Below are 23,227 nucleotides of genomic sequence, written 5' to 3'. Positions count from 1 at the left end.
GTAATCAAATCCCTTGCATTGATGGTAAGGATCATGTGACTTGATACATCTCTCAATTCTCAATCACATCCCTTCATTTAATTATTCATTTGATTAATGATGTCATATTTGTTAACAAAAACCTTTTGCATATCCAATCATGTTGTCTTGTTGCAATGCGAAGTGAACTTATTAAAACCCTATCTTGTCATTTCAATGATACTTGCTTGCTAATTCATTAGGAAGAACTTGTTTACAATACCTTTTGCATATTAACTCAATCATGTTCCCTTGAATAATTGAGGGTATGTTTTACTCTAAATTTATAAATCATTTCTAACTTTTTTTTAGCCTAAAATGCCCAATGTGATCCACAAGCTAGTAACTAACGGTCAGACTTCTTTTACTCAGCCACCAGCCCATTCAATGATGAAAAATCTAGGTTTAGCTTGGATGACATGATATTCTCTTCTGTAATTAAAATATAAAATGAGTTCAGTTTGGATTCAGATTATTTGTAATTATATATAACAAGTAGAGTGCAGTCTTATTATATGTAGCTACAATGGAAACTGATAAGGAAGCTGCTCTTACAACATGACTGCATAAACTTTAACGAACAACACAAACGGCAAGTGACGATGATGATCAAACAATGCTCATTCGAGCATAGTCGCCTCTCCGATTAGCCTTCGTGCACCGAACTGCGAGTGGGTCTCGTTCTTTCACAACCAAACGCCTGTTGTTCTGGTCGTCAATGGAAATCCCCAGATCTTTACAATCATCACTGTTGCCTTCCAAATCATCATCATCACAGTAAACAAGCTTGTAGTCATCTCTGTATGGCTGGATTTTAGCCCAAATACTCTCTCTTCTTTCTTTGATGCTATCTTCACCACTTGTGATTTTTCCTCAACCTTCCATTGTAACCTAGATTGTTGTTGGTGGCAAGGGAATGGATTTCTCGGTTCAAATTAAATGTTGAGGTAAAATCCTGGTGTGAGAATAGCAATTAGTGGTGGGGTCCCTATTCTCGCCAGCAGGCCTCTAGAAGTCTCCGACGGAGCTTGGACGACGGTGAGAAGTGTCACAGACTCAATATATAAACACAGATTTGCTAAAAATTCTCAATCCAAAATCCAGATTCAGTAAAGGAAAATTACAGAACTACAAGATTATAGAAATAAGGGAATGTAAAGAAAAAGTAATCATAGAAGAAGAAAATCCACAGTCACAGTGACAATGCCCAGAAGGAAAGCGAAGACAGCAAAGAGAGTGCTCATAAATTTCCTCGATGCATCTCATTATTGCCTTACCGCTTCATATACCCATTTCTTCCCATTAACCTCTTAACTCTTGAGCCCAATAGTAACCTCTGGCCCATCAATTGACAACTCAACCCAGTCCATATGATTTGTCAAACCCATCTGTGACATACCCTTCCCCGTAAAATGGACCTTGTCCTCAAGGTCCAAACTTCGAAAAATAATTTGAGAGGAGCTCAAGGATGTACAAAAAAGTGGGTCAAGTGCATTCCAAGAAATATAATTGCAAGAGACCCAAGAAAAGCCATTTAGAATGCTTGTAAGAACAACACCATGTACAAGACCGATATGCACAACAGCATTCATAATTAAATTTAATATGATCCCAATGGATGCTGTGATTGCAACAATAATTATGCAATTTAGAGGTTGGCAATATGAATTCTCATCACCACCTGTTACCATCTCATACCTTCCATTCCAATAAAAAAACAGGTGGATGCTTCATTAGATCATAAGTATGGTCTTCAAAATAACATCTTGATAAGAAAAATTTCTGTGAAGTAACATCCATGGCCACCTCGCATCCTTCAGATTCACCAAAATTGAGTTTAAGTGGCTTTTGTCCATCAAGATAAAAAATGAATAGAAGTGGCGGATAGTCTCCAAGGCATCCTCTTGAGACATATATATAGGCTAAGAGAAGAATGGCACCCTCACAGTCACAGCAGAATCCGAGAAGAAGATCATTTACTTTCAAAGCAATGTTAATTGTGAGGTCCAATATAAATTCTGGTGAAATATCACCAAGAAGCTTTAAGATCTTAATGGCATGCCCTTTGCCATCAATAAAACAATCTTTATAACTCAGACTACTTCCATGTTCTCCATTCAAAGTTACTTGAGAGAAATTTCCAGTTGGTAGGATAAGTACAAAAGACGCACGCAATCTACACACACAAGAAAATGCCGTGGAAAAAGCCTCCAATGTTTCAATAATGCTTTTTAAATGATTGCTAGGTAAAGAGGAATCATTCCTTAACTGGACACCCGCCAGAGCAAAATCATTGAGACTCCCTTCAAGATATATGGGTGGTTTATGAGCATGTGCAGTAAGCTCATGATGTTGCAATTTCATTATCCATTGGGCCTCATATATTAGGCACACCACTGATCTAAAAAACGAAAATCGGCTTGTGGCAGAAGAGGTAAGAGGCAACTCAAGGCAGCATATTGTGGAAGAAAACTGACCACAGACAAAAGAACCCGGATAAAAATCATTCTAAATCTCAAGTCAGTAACTAGTTGTGGCTTAACTAAAGCATCAGTAATTTCCATCAGCAAATCCCTTGGAGTTTTGACAGAAAAATGACCATCATGATAGAGACAATGATGCTCCATTATAAAAAATGATACATGCACAATAGCCAGATGATGCCCTTTGATCATGAGTTCTAAATTGAGCATGGGCAGTGTGAAATTTGAACACAGACAAATCTCTTGCAGTAGGAAAAACTGAAAAATTGTACAAGCATAACAGCAATATATGCTCTGTTGACTCGGAGCTGTTAAATGGGGCACTCTTAATTTAAACACACAAGATTTTCCACCATTCATATGATTTTGCAGGAATTTAAGCGGTGTCACAAAGGCAAAACAGAATAGCAGGGAAGCTATGTTAAGGGCAGCTTCAACAAGTTGCACAGACTCATTGCTTGTAACATCTCCAGGGTCAAAGATAACAATGGAAAAGGCAGGATAAATGCAGCAGAGGTCAACCACAGCAACAAGTAATTGAGAGATCCTAGTAGACAAATTGAAGCTACAATGTCTTTTAACTTGTTCAGTGTCATAAACCAATCGCATATCCAAATGTTCTTTAACAGATTGAAGAATGTAGTGCCCAAAAATCAAGGGAGAAAAGAGATGAGAAAAGCCAAAACCCTCAATTGATGAGAGTTTGTTAATCGATAAATGTGAACCTGTCGAACATTGAGGTTGGGAAAAGGAGAGTGAATGAGGAGGAGGAGGAGGCTCACCAATAAAATTTGCGGATGAAGGAAGGTCCAGATTGATAGACCCCATTTGAAGACAAGAAGAGGCAAGGTTGTTGAGCAATTCGTCCTCTATGCTATCATCCAAGCTTCCCTCAAACATTAAAGATCCTTGAACATTTTGACTGATATAGCCCATCATAATGCAGAGTGGTTGGGTGTGACTTGGAATGTAAAGGAAAATTCAGTAAAGGAAAATTACAGAACTACAAGATTATAGAAATAAGGGAATGTAAAGATTTAAGAGGTTAATGGGAAGAATTGGGTATATGTAGTGGTAAGGCAATAATGAGACGCATTGAGGAAATTTATGAGCACTCTCTTTACTGTCTTCGCTTTCCCTCTTGCCATTGTCACTGTGACTGTGGATTTTCTTTTTCTTCTATGATTACTTTTTCTTTACATCCTCTTATTTTTATAATCTTGTAGTTCTGTAATTTTCCTCTACTGAATCTGGATTTTGGATTGAGAATTTTAGCAAATCTGTGTTTATATATTTTGAGTCTGTGACAAATGGTGCTTTCGTTGAGAGAATCGACTTTTATGGAACAACAGCAACAATCTTATGATTCCTCTCGCCTGGACGCTGCTCTTGCTACTATAAAGGATACTTCTCGCCTTGACAATCTTATAGCTAGGATTTCGGCTCTCAACAATCGATTAGGACTAGTGGACGAACCTCCAACTATGAAGACTCCACACTCAGATTCTACACAGTGGCCACCTTCTCAGGTCACTCTGCAATCAAACCCTAGCCCAACAAATGAGTTAGAAGATTTCACCTCTACTGATTCCACAATGACGTTGATGTGCACAGCCGATGTTGAAGAAGAATTCATCGAAGTTGGCGATTTCACCAAGTCATGCAGCTTAGACTCCAAGAGTTCAACCACAGACTCGCTAGCAGTTCCAATGGGTGCTGTAGAGTTGGTCAAACCACCTATTCGATTCGAACCCATCCAAATTCCAGTCTCAGTGACAATGGCCAGAGGGAAAACGAAGACAGCGAAGAGAGTGCTTATAAATTTCCTCAATGCGTCTCATTATTGCCTTACCACTTCATCTACCCAATTCTTCCCATTAACCTCTTAACTCTTGAGCTCAATAGTAACCTCTGGCCCATCAATTGACAACTCAACCTAGTCCATTTGACTTGTCAAACTCGTCCGTGACAAGAAGGCAGGTTTCGCCTCCAGTTTTGGTGAGTTCAAGGCCACCACCCTTTCCTCTCACTACTACAAAATAAGTTTATAGGAGCGCTTTTTTTTTTACTTTAGGGAGCGCTTTTGAAGCGCTCTCGTATCGAGCGTTCCGAAATGTATAGGAGCGGCGCTCCTGTATACACGCTATACGGGAGCGCTTTTCGAAAAGCGCTCCTGTAAGGGAGCTACATACGGGAGCGCTCTCTACAAGAGCGCTCCCGTATGCAACCATACCGGAGCGCTTTTATAAAGAGCGCTCCCGTATGAACCATATAGGAGCAGAGAGCGCTCCTGTATGTTACTTTACAGGAGCGCTTTTCAAATGAGCGCTCCTGTATATTACTTTAATTTTTTTTAAATCAGATTTTTTGAAATTTCTCCTTTTACGTCTCTTTAATAATGACAAATCATAATATCAAAAACTAATTTAAAAATAATATTAACATAAAAATTTATATACAAGAAAAGAATTTGAAACTGATACAAAAATTTTAATTTCCTAACTAACCTAGTTTAATTTCTAACAAGCCTAACAAATGAAATTATTGTTATTTTTCTAACATTGAAATCTAACTTCCTATCACAAACAGTCAATAATATATTCTGACAACTCTTCAACTAAATCTTCTATTTGCTCCATAGTAAAATACGAACATCTTACTCCAACAAAATACTACACAAGATATGAAAGCAATATATAAGGAATTAACATTATATCAACTTAATTTTAAAGTTTTTGACTTACATTTTCAGGAATGATCAACTCTTGTTGTGTGATTACTTTTCTCATAAACTTCATAACATAGTATCCACACTCCCAACCTTGTAATTGTGTAGGTACCTATAAAACAATAAAAGATGTCATTATCAAAATATGGTGAAAATAAATTCTAACTTAATTTAAGATACTTCAGCGATGAAGTTATATATATGACTCATTTCATCAAGACGGTCAACATCATATGTCCCACTATCACGATCAAATGTTGAGTAGCTCGCACTATCCCTCCAATCATTTGCATCATTCCTTGTCTCCCCATGCATGGTTCAACAAATATAAGTTGGATCAATCCCATTATAGATTAAATGATCTTTCAATTTTATTGGTTTTACTCTTTTTCCATAGCAACATTTCAAACAAGGACATATGACTCCAAGGGGGTCTTGATCACAACAAAATGTAAATTCAATGAATTCATCCACACCATCCCAATATTCTCTAGATAGTTGATTAGGCGACATCCACTTATGATCCATATCACTAATATGATTATCAAAATTCAATAAACAAAAGACTTAGATTTCTATAAAAAAAAATTCAACAACATCTTCCTTAAAAGAAGAACCTCCCAAATGATCAAACAATCAAATTTCACAACACAATACATTTAAACTCAAAAAATTAATTCATCCAAATAAAAATTTAGTAGCATAATGCATCTAAATTCTGTCAATCAATTGTAATTTAATTAATAACAATAATCTCCCTTAAAAGTATATTTCATAAATAAAATAAAAATGTTCAAGTAGTTTCCTCAACTTTAATCTAATTATCAACTACAAATACTCCATAATTCTAATATAAATAACTCCAATTCATATATTATCTATAATATTGATTATTAAAAAAATATATGTGAAATTTATTCTCAAATATATATAAATATATCAATATATTACATTATAAATTAATTATTAAAAAAATACCTTCACAGTGTAGTCTTCACGGCAGAAAACGGAAGTCTTCACGGCAGTAGCGGAGGTCTTTGCAGCGTTGCTTCCTCGGCTGTACAGCAATGACACACGGCTACAACGGAGGTCTTCACGGTGTCGCTTCCTCCGGTGTACAGCAGCCGCACAAATCTGGAACAGCAATGTAGATCTAGAATAGTGATGCAGGAGATGGCGGTGACGGCGACGGCAGCGCAAAAACAGAGACAGATGGCGCGACATGACACAGAAATGAACAAACAGCGATGAACACTAATCTGGAACAACGAACAGCAGCAGACGATGATTTGGAACAGCGAACAGTGGCGAACGACGATCTGGAACAGCGAACAGCGGCGGACGACGATCTGGAACAGTGAACAGCGACGGAAGATAGACTGATACAGCGATGATCTAGAACTCGTTGGGAACGCACAACCTCAGCAAATGAGAGAGAGGTTTGAAAGAAACTCATAAATAGGGAAAAGAAAACTGACGGGAGGCAGAGATATAAAAGACCACCTCTTCCGGAGCGCTCTTTGACAAGCGCTCCGGAAGAACAACTCTTTCGGAGCGCATTAAAAGAGCGCTCCGAAAGAGTTGTTCTTCCGGAGCGCTCATTCCAAGAGCGCTCCGAAAGAGTTGATCTTCCGGAGCGCTTAACTACGAGCGCTCCCGAAGGTCTTTTTAAATTTTTTATAATATTTTATTTATATTAATTAGGAGCATTATCTTATTGAAAAGCCATGACATACAGGAGCGCTTTTCTAAAAAAGCGCTCCGGTAAATTCCGCATTTACATTTTAGAGTGCTTTTTAAAGAAGCGCTCCTAAATACCCGCTCCTAAAGATATATTCTGTAGTAGTGTCTGAAAGCTGGAACTACATAGTATGAGCCTCTATTTCTTAATATGTCGCCATCAGCGTCAAGCAATTGACCTCTGGGCAAGATTACTTATTGGCAAGGCCAAGAGAAAGAGGCAGAAGATGAGGGCATGCAGAGGCAGCACACTCTACATTTTGGCTTGTAATTATTACATGCTGTGTGCTTCTATTAAGTGCAAGGTTGTATTTATAGATGCATTGTGCTATTGCATCATATTATGGTCTTTTGTTTCTTTCATTCATAATTTCATATATATATATATATATATATATATAAGGATCGAAAGGGAGAAGACTTGAATTTTTTTCTAGTATTATATAGATGTTATATATTTTTAACCTCTCAATTTATAAAATTTTTTTTAATTATATGATTTTTAATCTTGGCCCTCTTATAGATAAATCATCGCTCCTTCCCTTTATATACGTGATTCGTTATGCCCACAAATCATGTTGTGCTGCGTCTAAATGAGAAACATCTCATTTAATTTCATAGATTAAGACATCTTTTAATTTTATTTTATTTTTATACAGCATAAGGAATAAACTTCGTCCATAGCAAAAATTATCTGTCCTAAGGTATTGAGGGCAATGATATACTTCTTTCAACTAAATAACTACATGCATAATGATTGAGACTTGCATCCCAATCACCCACTTAAATGACAAAAACCTTTATCATTCATGTCAATTTGAATTAGTTGGGACTTTTTATTTGTTGCTAGGGTTTGGATTCCAACATGACAAAAGACAACAATAATCTTCTCACGGCCATAAAATGACGGAGCCATAGTGTTGATCGATCAGTGTGCCAGACTCTTATAATGCATGTGCCACACTCGGCATCTGGGGCAGCTTGTTATTTCTCTTACGACACCCACGTATACTGACCAAAATGTTGTGGGGGACCTGAAAGTAAAAATGACATTTAAGGACCCTTGAAGAAATATTAATTACAATTTAAGACCATGCGTTTTCTCGACCTTTTTTCAGTACTCGTCCTTGATATTTTCAGTACTCATCTTTCTTATTCTTCGTATCCATTTTTGACATAACTCATTTTTAGTATTCAATGTTTTTAACATTTATATTTGATTTTTTTTTCATTACCAAAAAATGTTAAATATTATTAAAAAGATAAAATTGAGCATTGCAGACATTGAAAAATGAGTGCTAAAAATATTAAATATAAATACTAGAAAGATCAAATATGTGTACTGAAAAAATTTAACTTAAAAAAATTTTAATTATTCCGACCAATGATCTTGATCATTTTGACATTTCGAAATTGTATAGTTCTTAATTATAATTAATGTTCTTAAACAGTACTTAAATATCATTTAGTCGACCAATAATCTGATTGGAATGAGGTAATTAATGGTTTAATTTAGAGCATGAAGAAATATTAAAATACTCAACTGACGAGATGAAGAAAATCTAAAAATTTGACTAATCCTCTAGCGCTTAAAACTTACTCTCCCTCTATTTCAAATTATAAAATATTTTTAGATAAAATCTCACATAACAATAAAACTTATTAAATATACTTAACAACCTTATCTTTTTAAAATAAAAATATAAACTTCTCAAAATACTCATCATTTAATATATTGAAAAGAGAAGTAATGGAAATTAATTATAAAGAGAGAGAGAATAATATTAAAATTAATGTATTTAATAAACTTGTGAAAGTGATGGGAAATAAATACAAGCATCAAGCGGAATAAGACGTCAACACAAACACAAGGTATCAAAAACTCAAAACACAAATACTGATATCCATTTTCGAAGTAATCCAAATTAAATTGGCGCAAGTTTCAAGCGAAAATACCAACCGCCTTGCCTTACGGCCTTCTTAACCACTCCTTGGAAACCAACAAGCACCGATTTCGTATGGTTACTTCCGGTAACGGCAACCAACAAACTAAAATGTTGTGTGGGACCTGAAAGGGTAAATTACTTTATTTAAGGACCCTTAAAGAATATTAATTACAATTTAGGACCATGAATTTATGAAATTTTAAAAATTGATCCTTGGAATTAAAAATTGTTTGACCTTGTTTTTTGGTACTTGTCCTTGATGTTTTCAGCATTCTACTTTCCTATATTTAGTACCCATTTTTAACATTTCCCTAACTCATTTATAGTATTCCATGTTTTTAACATTTATCTTTGAGTTTTTTCATTACCGAAAATCTTAAATATCAGTATCCAAAAGATCAAAGTTGAATATAGACATAGAAACAGTTAATGCTAAAAAAATAAATAAAAATATCATAAAATTAAATACGCGTAGTGAAAAATGAACTTAAGAAAATTTTAATTATTCCAACCAATGATCTTGATCTTTTTTGAAATTTATAAAATGTATAGTTCTTATTGTAATCAGTGTTCTTCAAGGGTCCTTAAGTATCATTTACTCGACTAATATTCGGATTGGAATGAGGTTATTAATAGTTTAATTTTGAAATATTAAAATGCTCAACTTTTTTTACTTAACGTTAATTGAGACTAAATTTATCTTTTATTTATAACATTTTTAAAAATCCATTGCGATCCATGGTACCTTGGGCAGAGCCAAGAATTTTAGTTCAAGGGGACCGTAATTACAAAGTATATACAATAATTGAAGAAAATTTATATATATATATATATATATAACATTAATATTCTAACATATTCACAATCAATTTTACAAATACATAACCAAAATAAACATTTACTTTCAGTTTTAAAATTTTAACTGTCGATTCATGACCCAAAAAAAATCAATTGTCATATTTGCAGTAAACTTTTAAGTAATTATCTTCCATGCCTTGTTTTTATAACTTTTATGGCTTAAAAAATTCATTCGATCAATGGTTGCTGTTGATTTAGAAAGAGTAAATACAAACCTTAGTAATCTATCAATCGGGGGATAAAAATTAGACTTTCCAATCTCAATAAACTTTTGACATAATTTACCCATATCAAGTTATGAAAATTAGGGTTATTTTTGAACACATCAAGCTCATAATGTTGTAATTCATATTCCAATCAAATCTTTTTTATTAAAAAATATGAAGAATAAAATTTCTCAAAAAGATTGTAGATGTTGTTTGCATTAAATGATTCAAATATATCATTAGGATTCTATGTTATGCTCAATTTAAGAAGCTCTATTGCTTGCTCACTTAATCTATTATTTAATTCTTTCAATCAATAAACTATGACAAATTAAATATATCAACACAATTTTATAAAAAAAATATATCAACGCAATAATGATGATCAATTGTCACACATAGTATTTGTGTTAATGAGATCAAGTTGTATCAACGTAAAAAATTAATTCATATAAGAAATTTCAATAGCTTTGTTGTTCCAAAATTAAAGAAGTAACTTTTTTCTATAAGACAATCCCAACTATACTCTCTTAACTTTTAAATAAGTGATTATTACAATTTAGGTAAAGTTAAATTTTAATAATATCAAATATATTTGGGATGATTGAAATTATATAACTCCTATACTTTACTAAAAAAAAATTTAAAAAAAAGTAGAGGAGTTGTGGCTCCCCAGCCCTGATTCTCTTGTCTCCACCACCACATGGTATGTCATACGGAAAACTTAACTTGGCTATCATCCATTCAATTTTCTTCTTTTCCTTTTACAATAAATGAGACAATTAATTTTGATTATACTTTATCATGCATCATTAATTAATTTATGGAAAAAGAGTTTTCCATTAATTTAGTTATTCAGTAACTTAAAAGAGATACTCTCCAAATTACAAGATTACTTTTTTACTTTGTTTTCTTGTAAATTCTCTAATAAATTCTGCATGTTGAACAGTCCCTAATAATGATTTAATTAGTTTTTTGAAATATAATAGCCATGGCTAGACCATGCAAACAGAAAAAAGTTCATGGCTCGTGGTTGGTGGTTACACTTACACCAATTTGTTAAAAAGAAAATTCCTACGCCGTATGGGAAGGGGTATATACAATCGTGATTTCTGCATCCACATGATGATGCTAGTGAATAAGCAAGTTCCAAATTCCAAGACTACTTTTTTACTTTGTATTGTTGTAAATTCTACATACTGAACGGACCCAAATGATGATTTAATTTTTTCAAATATAATAGCCATGGCTAGACCATCTAAAGGGGAAAAAAAAATTAGTTCATGGCACGTGGCTGCTGGATACATTCAATTTGTTAAAAAAGCAAATTCCTACACCTTATGGTAAGAAGTAAATTAGGGGTATATAGAATCGTGAATAAGCTAATTGAGACTAGTATTAGGTCCTGAAAAGAAATGGAATGGAATGAAATGTGTTGATAGAGAACAAAATAAACTAAAATAAAGATGTAAATTAATAGCGAGGTGGTGACATAGTTATATACTGTATACGTCTATATGTATAAATTATTTAATTGTTATTGGAGGATTTAACTGCAGTCTTATTACATGGCTACGAGAGAGAAACTGATCGAAAAGAAGCTACGCTTATCATTACATGGCTGCATAAGAAAGCTAGCGAGGGAAGGGATGACGATCATATCACGTGAATTGCTCATTCGACCATATGTAATTCGTCGCCACTGCGATCAGCCTTCTTGAACTGAACGATGAACGGGTCATCATCTTTCACAACCAAACGCCTGTTGTCGTCATCGTCGATGGAGATTCCGAGATCTTTACAGCCATGATTATCTCGCGAGTGACTTACGCAGTAAACAAGTTTGTAGGCATCTCTATGAGGCTGGATTTGAAATGGACCAAATATCTGTTCTTCTTCTCTGGATGCAATCTTCACTATCTGAGATTCTTTCGAAACCTTCCACTGTAACCTTGAGTGGCGGTGGCAACAGGGTGGATTTTGATGGTGAAATATAATGGTTAGAGGAAATCCTGGGTTGAGAGTAAGCATTAGAACTGGGGACGCCAATCTTGTTGGCCAGCTTTTAGAGGTCTCCGAGGGAGCTTGGAGGACGGTGCGAGGGCAAGATTCTTTTCCAGTTCTGGCAAGCTCAAGGCCACCGCCCTTTCCTCTTATAACTGGAAATATATAGTATAAGCCTCCATTGTTCATAGGCTCACCATCCATGTCAAGAAGACCATGGCCAAGAGTGCTTGTGGTGAAGGCAAAAAGGAAGAGGCTCTTAGGGCATGCAAACGCAGCATAGTTGCCATTTTGTTCTAGTTTTAAGAGAAAAAGCCATGTCGATCGCTTGCATGTAGTTTGTGTTCCATGAAGGCTTTGTATTTATTGATGCATTTTACGTTGCACCATGTGATGGTCTTTTGTTTCTTTCAATCATAGCAATTTAATTTACGTGGTACCTTATACCCACAAAACAACATGTTGAGCTGTCATAATGAAAAGCAATTTGTTTCATGTATGAAGACAGTTCTTTTTACATATGCATGTATGTCTTTGAAAAGGATTTGGGTTCATGACTGGAGGGTGTATTCTGCTCTGTTATATATGTGTGCATGTCGTCCACTTTGCACCATGCATGCAACTTACCATTTCTATCAACACCCATGTATACTAAAACAAAAACATGTACATGGGACCAATAATTATGATTGGAATGGCGTGTTGGTTGTAAACTCTGGTATAGTTTCATTTGTTTCGCTGATATTTCTCGCAAGCGATTTCAATATTTGATGATTTTAGGTGTGTTTCGTGGGTTAATAATAATACTGACTAATTTTTCAATCATTCCTAACTTGTCAAAATTAACGATGAACTATAACTTTTACCTTGGACAATATGTTATTCTTTTTTCATTTGTTTAAAAAAAAAGTTTGTGGTGTTTAAAGGAACGGCTGTTTCTGACATGCATTGAGACACCTCATGCATGCGTACTTCCAGAAGAGTATATAGTCTGCCAAATGTTCAGAAAAAAATAAAATAAAATATATCATTTTTTTGTGGCCTTTTATTTTTCTGTTTAATAAAGGGTATAGATCATTTTCATTTTTTGTGGTGGAGTGCATATTTGTGATAAAGTGTTTCATTTTCATTTTTTTATGGCGGGGTGTGTATTTGTGTTATGTGTTTGGAGATAATTGCTGTCAGGGAAAATGCATAAATCTCACAGTTCTATTTGAATATATATGCGGGTTATCGCGGACTTTGAGCATCCACGTGTTAGGCTGTCGTTCATGATATATATATATATATATATATATTAATACAAAAGCCAGACCGCATAAAATGTGTAAAAAAAAAGTGATCACTTAACTTTTTTATGTTTATTAGCACCTTTTTTATTTTAATTTTGAGGTATATTAGAAATATTTTATTGGATATATCAAACAAATAATATTACATGGAACTGAAAATGTGCTTAGTGTTTTGTATGATGAATTAAGAGGAATTATGGACTGATATGATTTGGAGATGATTTTTTTTTTTTAATCATCAGTTAAGCTCATTTTGTGTAAATTTTAGGCAAGCATGTCAGAAGAATATTTAATGGATCTTTTTGTTGTTAATCAATGTCAGCAGTAAGCCCAAACTCACAAAGCCTAAGTCTGTTACGTAGTATTGGGCCTTCTTTTCTGTATTCTCTAAGACTATTGTATTCTTTTATTCATTTATTTCTTTTTTCTTTTTATTCGTCAGAGATCACGTCATGTTTTCTTCTTTGACGTCTTGTAGTATTCTTTTAGGAAAAATTTTAGTCAGGAACCCTTGATCAAACATAATGTACGAAATTTTTTTTTTTGAATTTATGATAAAAATGATAAAATTACCCTCATTTAAATGAACAATATGAATAACTTATTCATTCTTATATTGTATATTGTTCATTTATTTATAAAATGTTATTCATTTTCCTATTTCACTGGTGTATAGCCCTTTCAATGAAATCAAGTGAAAGCAGACATATATATAAGTGAAGTGGGAAAATAAACAACATCCTGTAAGTAAATGAACAACATACAATATGAGAATAAACAAGTCATTTTATCATGAAACTAACAAGAAATAAAATCAAGTGAAACTAAGGCTATAAATAAATAAAATAAAGAAACGAATAATATTTCGTAAGTAAATGAATAACATACAGTAAGGGAATAAACAAGTCGTTTATGTTGTTTATTTAAATGAGAGTAATTTTATCATTTCTATTACAAATTCAACATAAATTCCATATAGGTCCTTCAATGAAATTTCAAAAAATTTGAGGTTCTCTATTTTATTAAGTTTGGTCAAGGATCTCTAACTGAAATTTTTTCATTCTTTTATTCATTTAGCTTGGCAGGCACCTCACACACTACGAGAATGCACACTAATTTGCTAGAATTCTGTCCATCCAGCATATGTACAACAGTGCAAGGCTGACATTTGTGTGAATATTGTAATTTTATTCTTGGATTCCATTTTGTGATCCATATATAATAACGAAAGGCAGTTTAATTTGTTACATTCATGCATAAAGACACTATGTGCATCATGTAGGTCAGTGCTAAAAATAGAAAAAAATGGTTTCATATCTGATCCCTGAGTTCATTACTGATGCTGTGGAAGAAAATTACAATTGAATCAGAAGAGCTCTTCAAGTCTGAGATAAGATATAAAATGATTTTAGTTTAGATTCAGATCATTATATATTGAAGGCTATTGGAAATTAAAAAAATTAACAAATAAAATTAGTCAATAATGATCGAAGTGATCACTTGAATAAATTTATTATTTGCCGACAAGTACAGTGCAGTCTTATTACATATAGCTGCGACGGAAACTAACGAGGAAATGTACGGAGGCACTTCCCTTAGAACAAAATAACTGCATAAACTTTAACTAACAACAGAAACAATTGAGGAGTGATGAACGTCAAAAAATTCTCATTCGATCATAGTTGTCTCTGCGATTAATCTTCACGAACCGAACTGTTAGTGGGTCTCCGTCCTTCACAACCAAAAGCTTGTTATTCTCATCGTCAATGGAAACCCCTTGATCCTTACAGTGATGATCACTATTAACTTATGAGCCAGTATCACAATAAACAAGTTTGTAGTCATCTCTATATGGGTGGAATTGGAACTGACTGTACATCTTCTCTTCTTCTGGTGACGCAATCTTCACCATTCGCGACTCTTACTCAACCTTCCACTGTAACCTAGAGCTTTTGAGGTTGAAATTCAATGGTGAGATAAAATCCTGGTGAGAGAATACTGATTAGAGGTGGGTCCATAATCTCCCCGGCAGGCCTCTAGAAGTCTCCGACAAAGTCTGGACGACGGTGGTCAGGTTTCGTCTCCAGTTCTGGTGAGTTCAAGGCCACCACCTGGCACAGAAACCGAATGAAATCAAGCAAATCTTATTCTTTTCAAGTCTGAATCCTCTTACAACAAAGCGAGTCCTATTTATAGTGTTAGGAATCTAAACGAAAACAGGCAAACAGCTAAAACGTTACAAATGTAAATGCTAGACGTTTTATTGGCTTAATGAAGGGGTAACGGAACACGTTTTGGCTTCATTTCTATAACTCTCGTGCATCAATTTTTTTTGTCTGTTTCAGTCCGTTTCATCCTTCTCGAGTTTAGCAGAACTCACCCTCGAGTCAATTTGGGCATTATCGTCAATGTAAGGGGATAGATCAGCAACATTGAAGGTAGCAGATACACCACAAGAACCAGGTAATTTCACCTTGTAAGCATTGTTGTTGATCCTTTGCATTATCTTGAATAGACCATCAGCTCTTGGGGACAACTTGGCGTTTGGCTATTTAGGAAATCATTCCTTTCATAGATGTATCCAAACCAAGTCTCCTACCTTAAAAATCTGCTATCTTCAATGCTTGTCACGTTGAGCCTTGTATCTCAAATTCTGCTTTTGGATTCGCTCGCGGACTTGCTCATGCAACTTGTTAATTTCCTTAGCCCTTTGATCAGCATTAGAGCTATATTGCTGCTTATCAAGTGAAGGGGTCAAGTTTAGTGGACTAAGGGGACGAGTACCATAAACAACTTCAAACGGACACTTCCCAGTTGCTTGGTTGACAAAGTTATTATAAGCAAACTCAACTTGAGCAAGAATGAGATCAAACTACTTTAAATTCTTCCCCACGAAACTACGAAGTAAATTACCAAGAATCCTGTTTATAGCTTTAGTTTGGCCGTCTGTCTGGGGATGACTAGCGCTGCTAAACTGGAGCTTAGTTCCCATCTTTTTTCATAGTGTCCACCAAAAGTGGCTGAGAAACTTCACATCACGGTTAGAAGTGATAGTCTTGGGAATGCCATGAAGATGCACAATCTCCTTAAAGTATAAGTCTGCTACTTGAACAGCATCATTAGTCTTCTGGCATGGAACGAAATAGGCCAATTTTGAGAAACGATCCATAACCACCATGACAGAATCTTTTTACCTCTGAGTTTGTGGTAAACCCAGAACAAAATCCATAGTTATATCTTCCCAAGGTGCTTCTAGAATTGGCAAAAGCATGTATAATCCCGTATTCTGACCCTTGGATTTGGCCAAGTGACACATTTTACATCTCTGTATATGCCTGTTGACATCCCGTTCAAGTCGAGGCCAGTAAAAGTTCTCCTTCACCAAGTCAACTGTTTTATCCCGTCTAAAATGCCTAGCTAATCCACCATCATGTGCTTCTCAAATTATGGCTTCTCTCAAGGAACCCTGTAGAATATAGAGGGTTTTACCTCAAAATAAAAAACCATCATGTCTATAGAACTAGTGGAAAGGTTGATTTACAGTTACTTCCCACACTCCTCAAAAATCAAGATCATCCTGATATAACTCTTTGACAAGGTCAAATCCAACAACCTTAGTTTGCAGTGTTATAAGTAGCACATGGCGATGACTAAGGGCATCAGCTACGGAATTTAGAGTTCCAGCCTTATGTTTGATAAGGAATGGATAAGACTGTAAAAGTTCACTCCAACGAGCATGTCTGTAACTGATCTTTTGCTGGGAACTCAAATACTTGAGAGCCTCATGATTCGAAAAAAGTATGAACTCTTTATTCAAGAGATAATGACTCTAATGTTGGAGAGCTCAAACAATGACATAGAATTCCTTATCATAGGTAGAATATCTAAACTTAGCATCATTAAGCTTCTCACTAAAAAAGGCAATGGATGGCCCTCCTGGCTTAAGACAGCACCAATGCCGGTGTTAAAAGCATCACAACTAACTTCAAATACTTGGTCAAAGTTAGGAAGAGCTAGGATTGGAGCTTCAGTCAACTTCTTCTTAAGCTCCTCAAAGCTTTTTTGAGCTGGCTCTATCCAATAAAACTTCTCTCCTTTAGTGCAACTTGTAAGTGGTGCAGCAATTGAGCTAAAATTATGGATGAACCTCCTGTAGAAAGAAGCTAATTCGTGGAAGCTTCGAACCTTTTGGATAGATTTTAGAATTGGCCAGCTGTCAATGGCTGCAACTTTGCTTGGATCAACGCGAACACCCTCTGCAGTAATGATGTAACCTAAAAACACAACTTCGCTGGTAAGGAAGGTGTACTTCTTGAGATTTGCATAAAGCTTTTGTTCAAGCAAGGCTTGCAAAACTTGTCGCAAGTGATCTAAATGCTCCTCTTGATTCTTACTGAAAACAAGAATATCGTCAAAGTACACAACAACAAATTGGCTAATAAAAGGTCTCAATATCTAATTCATCAGGCACATAAATGTGCTAAGGGCATTTGTTAACCCAAAAAGTATCACATTCCACCCATATAAGCCATCTTTGGTCTTGAAAGTAGTCTTCCACTCATCTCCTGGCCGAATTTTGATTTGATGGTACCCACTACGAAGGTTAATTTTGGAGAAAGTAATGGCACCATGAAACTGGTCTAGCAGATCATCAAGCTGAGGTATTAGAAACTGATACTTAATAGTGATCTTGTTGACGACTCGACAGTCAATGCACATTCTCCAACTCCCATCCTTCTTAAGTACTAGAAGAATAGGTACAACACAAGGGCTGACACTTTCTCGAACTAACTCTTTCTTCAATAACTCTTCAACTTGCCATTAGACTTTGGCATGTTCCTGGGGACTCATCCTGTAAGCAGGCTTATTAAGAATGACTACTCCTAGAACGAAGTCAATGGCATGCTATATGTCTCATATGGGAGGCAACCTTGGTGGTATCTCATCAGATATTACATCTGGAAATTCTGACAATAGCGGAATGACTCCAGGTGGATTGGTCGTCTCATCGTTCACCTCAAGCACCAGAATAAAGCTCATCATTTAGGCTTCGAATTTTGACACCTTGAATTCCTCCTTAGTCATCAAAGACACTAACGGCTTAAAGACATTAGATTCCCTTGAAGATTGGCTAATCTCACTGGGTGGTAGAGGCGCTAGTGTAAACTTGACACCATCTTTCATAAAAAAAATAGGTGTTTGCTCTCCCGTTGTGCATAGCATGTCGGTCATATTGCCATGGCCTCCCTAAGAGAAGGTGGCATGCATCCATGGGAACAACATTACATAAAACTTCATCACAATATCGATTCCCAATAGAAAAGGTCACAAGGCATTATTTAGAAACTTTTAGCTTATTCCCTTTGTTGAGCCAGTGAAGCTTGTAAGGTTGCGGATGATCTTGTGTTGGCAACTTCAATTTCTCCACCATGTAGTCAGATACTACATTTTCACAGCTTTCACTGTCAATGATGACATTACAAACTTTTCCTTGGGTCGTGCAACGAGTGTGAAAAATGTTGCGTTGTAGCCAAGGTTCTTCTTTGACTACTATTGTATGCAGACTTCGTCTAAGCACCAATGCTTCTCCTTGATCAACAGGTGTGACCTCCTCATCATATATGGGATCAGTGCTGTAGAACTTAGTGTCCTCCTCATCTTCTCCAAGTGCTTCATACCCTAATCCTTCTCGAATGGTGACAACCCTTCGAGTAGGACAGTCTGCAGCAATGTGGCCAAATCCTGGGCATTTAAAGCATTTGACTGCTTTAGAACCAGATTCCTTAGCAACATTGGATGGTGGTTTGTGCATAGTAGTAGGTTGTGGCTTGCTTGAGGAGTTGGTCTGCTGAAATTCTGCCTTACGGCCTTCTGGATAACCCCTAGAGGACGAAGGCTGGAAAGTGGATCTCTTGGGCATCTGCTTCCCAACACGCATGGCTAGACGGATGACATCATCTAAGGTTCAATATTGCTGAAGTTGAACTGGACGACTGATATCTGTGTTTAAGCCTGCAAGGTATCGGGCGATTGTTTGCTCCTCCTTCTCTTGAATGTCATATTTCATTATGAGTTGTTCAAACTCCCTAGTATATTCTTCTGTAGATAAAGATCTCTGTTGAAGATTTTATAGCTGGATAAAATTATCCTGGTAGTAATGATTTGGCAGAAATTTCCTGGTGAGCTAGCATTTTATTTTCTCCCAGGTCTCAATCTTGCGCTTTCCCTCATGTTCCCGCTTCTGTCTAAGGTTTTTCCACTAAATAGAAGCATGTTTCTTGAGTTTTAGGGTGACAATTTTGACTTTCTGCGCATCTGGAATCTCCTTGTATTCAAATACTCGTTCAACAGTTTATAGCCAATCTACAAACTCATCTGGCTGGAGTCTTCCCTCGAATTCAGGAATGTCTACCTTAATATCATTAGGGCGGAATTGTTGTTGTCGTGGATGGTGGCGGTTGTCGGTTGATGACAAACTGCTGCTTCCTGAATCTCCCTCTAAGTTTTCTCTGTTGTTGTTTAACAGAGTTTGTTGCAATTCCACAGTGGTTTCCAACTCTCGTATCCTATGTCTCATCTCTTCTATCTTAACCTCGTGCACATGTCTTCGTCTTAGAGGCATTTTAGATAAGTGTCAAGACTAAGGATATGGGAAAGATTGAAATGCAGATGGAAACGTTGAAAGGATATAGGGATAGAATGGGATTTTTAGAAAGGCTAGGGGTAAAATGAGAATTTTGGACAGTTTAGGGGTAAAATTGAGATTCTGAAAATAAGGGGGTCAAATTGCAATTTATGGAAAATATAGGGGTCAAAATGAAATTCAGGTAAAATAAAGGGGTAAAGTGTAATTTTAGGAAAGATTAGGGGTCAAAATGGAATTTCAAAAAGATTAGGGATAAAAATGGAATTTAGGAAAATATTGGGGTCAATATGGAATTATTGAAAGATTTGGGGCAAAAATGTAATTTCTGGAAATATGGCTAACTAGATTTAGTGACGTGGCGATGATGACACGTGGCAGACAACTATTGGGCTGACCTGTCATTGATTGGTTAGATCGATAACATGTTAGATGACGTCAGCGTCTTCAACCTTCGGCTGGCATGTGTTAGCACGTGGAACGGCGGCGAGGTGCGTGGACTTCCGACGGCAGCGGGTGACAGCACGTGTGTTGGTTTTCGGTGATGGTGAACCTTCTGTTCCACATTTTTAGACCTCCTGAGCACGATGGTGATGTTAGTTTTCTGAGAAAATGCCTGGATTTCAAAATGCGAAGACATCAGGGGCTCCTCCACTAAATCTCTCTTTTCTCCGGCGTACTTTCTCAACTGTAACTCACTCTCTCGCTCTTTAAACCTTGCTTTGATACCAAAATGGCACAGAAACCGAATGAAATTAAGCAAATCTTATTCTTTTCAAGTCTGAATTCTCTTACAACAAAGCGAGTCCTATTTATAGTGTTAGGAATCTGAACGAAAACAGGCAAACAACTAAAATGTTACAAATGTAAATGCTAGACTTTTTATTGGCTTAATGAAGGGGTAACGGAACACGTTTTGGCTTCATTTCTGTAACTCTCGTGCATCAGTTTTTTTTATTTGTTTCAGCCTGTTTCACCACCGTTTCCTTTGAAAGCAGGAAGAATATAGTATGAGCCACCATTTCTTAATATATTGCCATCTGCATCGAGCAATTCTCTGGCAAGATTACTTGTGGGCAAGGCAAAGAGAAAGCGGAAGAAGATGAAGGCATGCAGAGGCAACACAGTCTTCATCTTGTTCAAGGTTTGAGAAAAGCTATATATGGCTTGTAATTAATATGCTGTGCTTTTATATACATGATTAAGGTTGTATTTGTAGATGTACATTGGATCATGTAATGATGATCTTTTCTTTCTTTCTTTCTTTCTCTGATTTTATTTTTTTGGAATGTGATGGCCACAGTGAAACCTTGCTGAAACCAAAACAAGTCTAGGTTAGATTTGCTAATAACAATCAATGCACCTTATTGGATTAGGGGGTGATCATTTTGCAGATAAGCGAGATTGATTCAATTGAGTCATTATGGGATGTTGACTTTTGTGTGTTTTTCCATCTAATAGAGAGGCCCTCTTAAATGCAAAACGTTTCATTATTTCAACGGCAGTGCTTGGATGGAATCCAAGGTGTTTTGTTTCTTTTAGGTATAGCGTTTGCGTGATTCCTTATACGTATCCACAAAATGATGTCGTGCTTTTTAAATAAGAAACATCTTGTTATGTGCATTAAAGACACCTTTCATGCCATACGAGTCCTTTGTTTAATTGTTTTCTTTTCATTTTTGGTTATTAATATAGATTATGTCTTCAAAACATATAGTGCACGTTTTCTAACATGATAAAGTTGAGTTTGGTTTGGGTATTGATCATTGTGAAGAGATTTGGACCATCCAGATTTTGATCTGGATGGTTCAAATTTAAACCATTATTATATATTATAATGTGATCTACATTTAAATCTAGACCATCCAGATCAAAATCTGAATGGTCTAGATCTCATCATAGTGATAAGCACCCAAACTAGGTCTACCTGATGAAGTCACATCAATAATCTTCTTATAGGACTTAGATCAAAGCAATGTGGAGCCATACTCTTGATCGATCAATGTATATGCATATGTGACGCTTTGCATCTTACAAGGAGCTAGCTCATTTGTATACTAAAACAAAAAACACTACCATAGAAAAGCCCCATATTTGATACTTATTTTTTCTCCAATACTTAATGGTTTTTAACCATCAAGTATTTAGGTATTACTTGATGGTTATTTGAAAAAAACTGTCAAATATTTGTATACTTGACGTTTGTTTCCAAATAAGCGTCAAGTATTTGGGAATAATTAACGGTCATCTCAAAATAACCGCCAAGTGTTTATGGCCAGAACCATTTGTTTCCAAATAAGTATCAAGTATTTAGGAATATTTGAGGTTATCTCGAAATAACCGTCAAGTATTTATGGCATTTTTTTAATAAGGGGCTGCTTTTAAAAGAAAGCCCCCTACATAAAGATATAGATACAAAACGAAACAGCCAACCAGCAACTACAAATAATATAATGAATGTTTTTAATAATATGTATTTACTATCTAGGTAACATTAAAATTCCTATACTTTTAGCCTTAAAACCTAAAAAATCTATACTCAGCTAATTTGCAAACTAAAGTTTCAAAACTAAGTGGCCTAGCCCATAAAAATTGGCTAAAAAAATATAATATAATGTGTAAAATGTATATATATACGTAACTAACTATTATGCCAGCATAACCATTGTCGCTACCCACATATTGAAAACACATTGGCCACCTCTTTAAGGATTTTTTCTGCATATGCAGCTACATAACGAACACAGTAGACGTCCTCAAAATATTATAAGCAAATGGTCACAATAATTTTAAGTTAATAGGTAGCTAATTAAAATTGGTTAAAATTTAAAATTGAAATGTAATTAAATTTAATATATAAACCTTGTCAGATAATGTAATAAGGGCATGGGTGATAACGACTTTCATAAACTTCATCAACCAATAACCATAGTTATTACTCTGATATGGCTAGAGTGGACACTGTAAAAAAAACACATATCAATGAAATTGTAAAACATGACATAATTTTTTGATTAAAAAACTTGGCCAATTAGATGAGTACCTTAACAATGACTCATTTTTCTAAAGAGTTGAATGCCCACATCCTAAGGGACATACTCTTATCAGTTGCAATGCGATACAATACTATAGCTCTAAAAAGGAAGTATCGAATGAATGTGAGAAATATATGTATATGAAAACTAAAAATAACAAGTGAAAAAATCCAACTTACTTGTTAAAAAGTACGATCATATCTTCTCTATTGCTTGGTTCTCCATTAAGGGGATCGAGATACCATATTTTTGGACTAATGGGATTAACCATAAT

General features: G+C 35.4%; 1 protein-coding gene and 2 pseudogenes across 1 annotated transcript; all 3 read right to left on the bottom strand.

The window, feature by feature from the left end:
• Positions 1 to 376: 376 nt before the first annotated feature.
• On the bottom strand, positions 377 to 8,138 carry LOC129293599 (kunitz-type trypsin inhibitor alpha chain-like; annotated as a pseudogene).
• A 3,497-nt stretch (positions 8,139 to 11,635) lies between these two features.
• Positions 11,636 to 12,629, bottom strand: LOC129293523 (trypsin inhibitor DE5 alpha chain-like). The gene is made up of 3 exons (XM_054931569.1): positions 12,611 to 12,629; positions 12,435 to 12,450; positions 11,636 to 12,338 (listed from the first exon to the last, which is right to left on the bottom strand). The coding sequence occupies exons 1-3, from the start codon at positions 12,627 to 12,629 to the stop codon at positions 11,654 to 11,656; spliced, it is 720 nt and encodes a 239-aa protein (XP_054787544.1). The 3' UTR covers positions 11,636 to 11,653.
• A 2,303-nt stretch (positions 12,630 to 14,932) lies between these two features.
• Positions 14,933 to 21,052, bottom strand: LOC129293445 (trypsin inhibitor DE5 alpha chain-like; annotated as a pseudogene).
• Between the last annotated feature and the right edge of the window lie 2,175 nt (positions 21,053 to 23,227).

Source organism: Prosopis cineraria, unplaced genomic scaffold (assembly GCF_029017545.1).
Source record: "Prosopis cineraria cultivar Desert tree isolate PC_DT_omini unplaced genomic scaffold, ASM2901754v1 PC1, whole genome shotgun sequence".
NCBI classification, from domain to species: domain Eukaryota; kingdom Viridiplantae; phylum Streptophyta; class Magnoliopsida; order Fabales; family Fabaceae; genus Prosopis; species Prosopis cineraria.
Note: the sequence above shows the minus strand (reverse complement) of the source record. Positions and strands in the feature narration are given on the sequence as shown.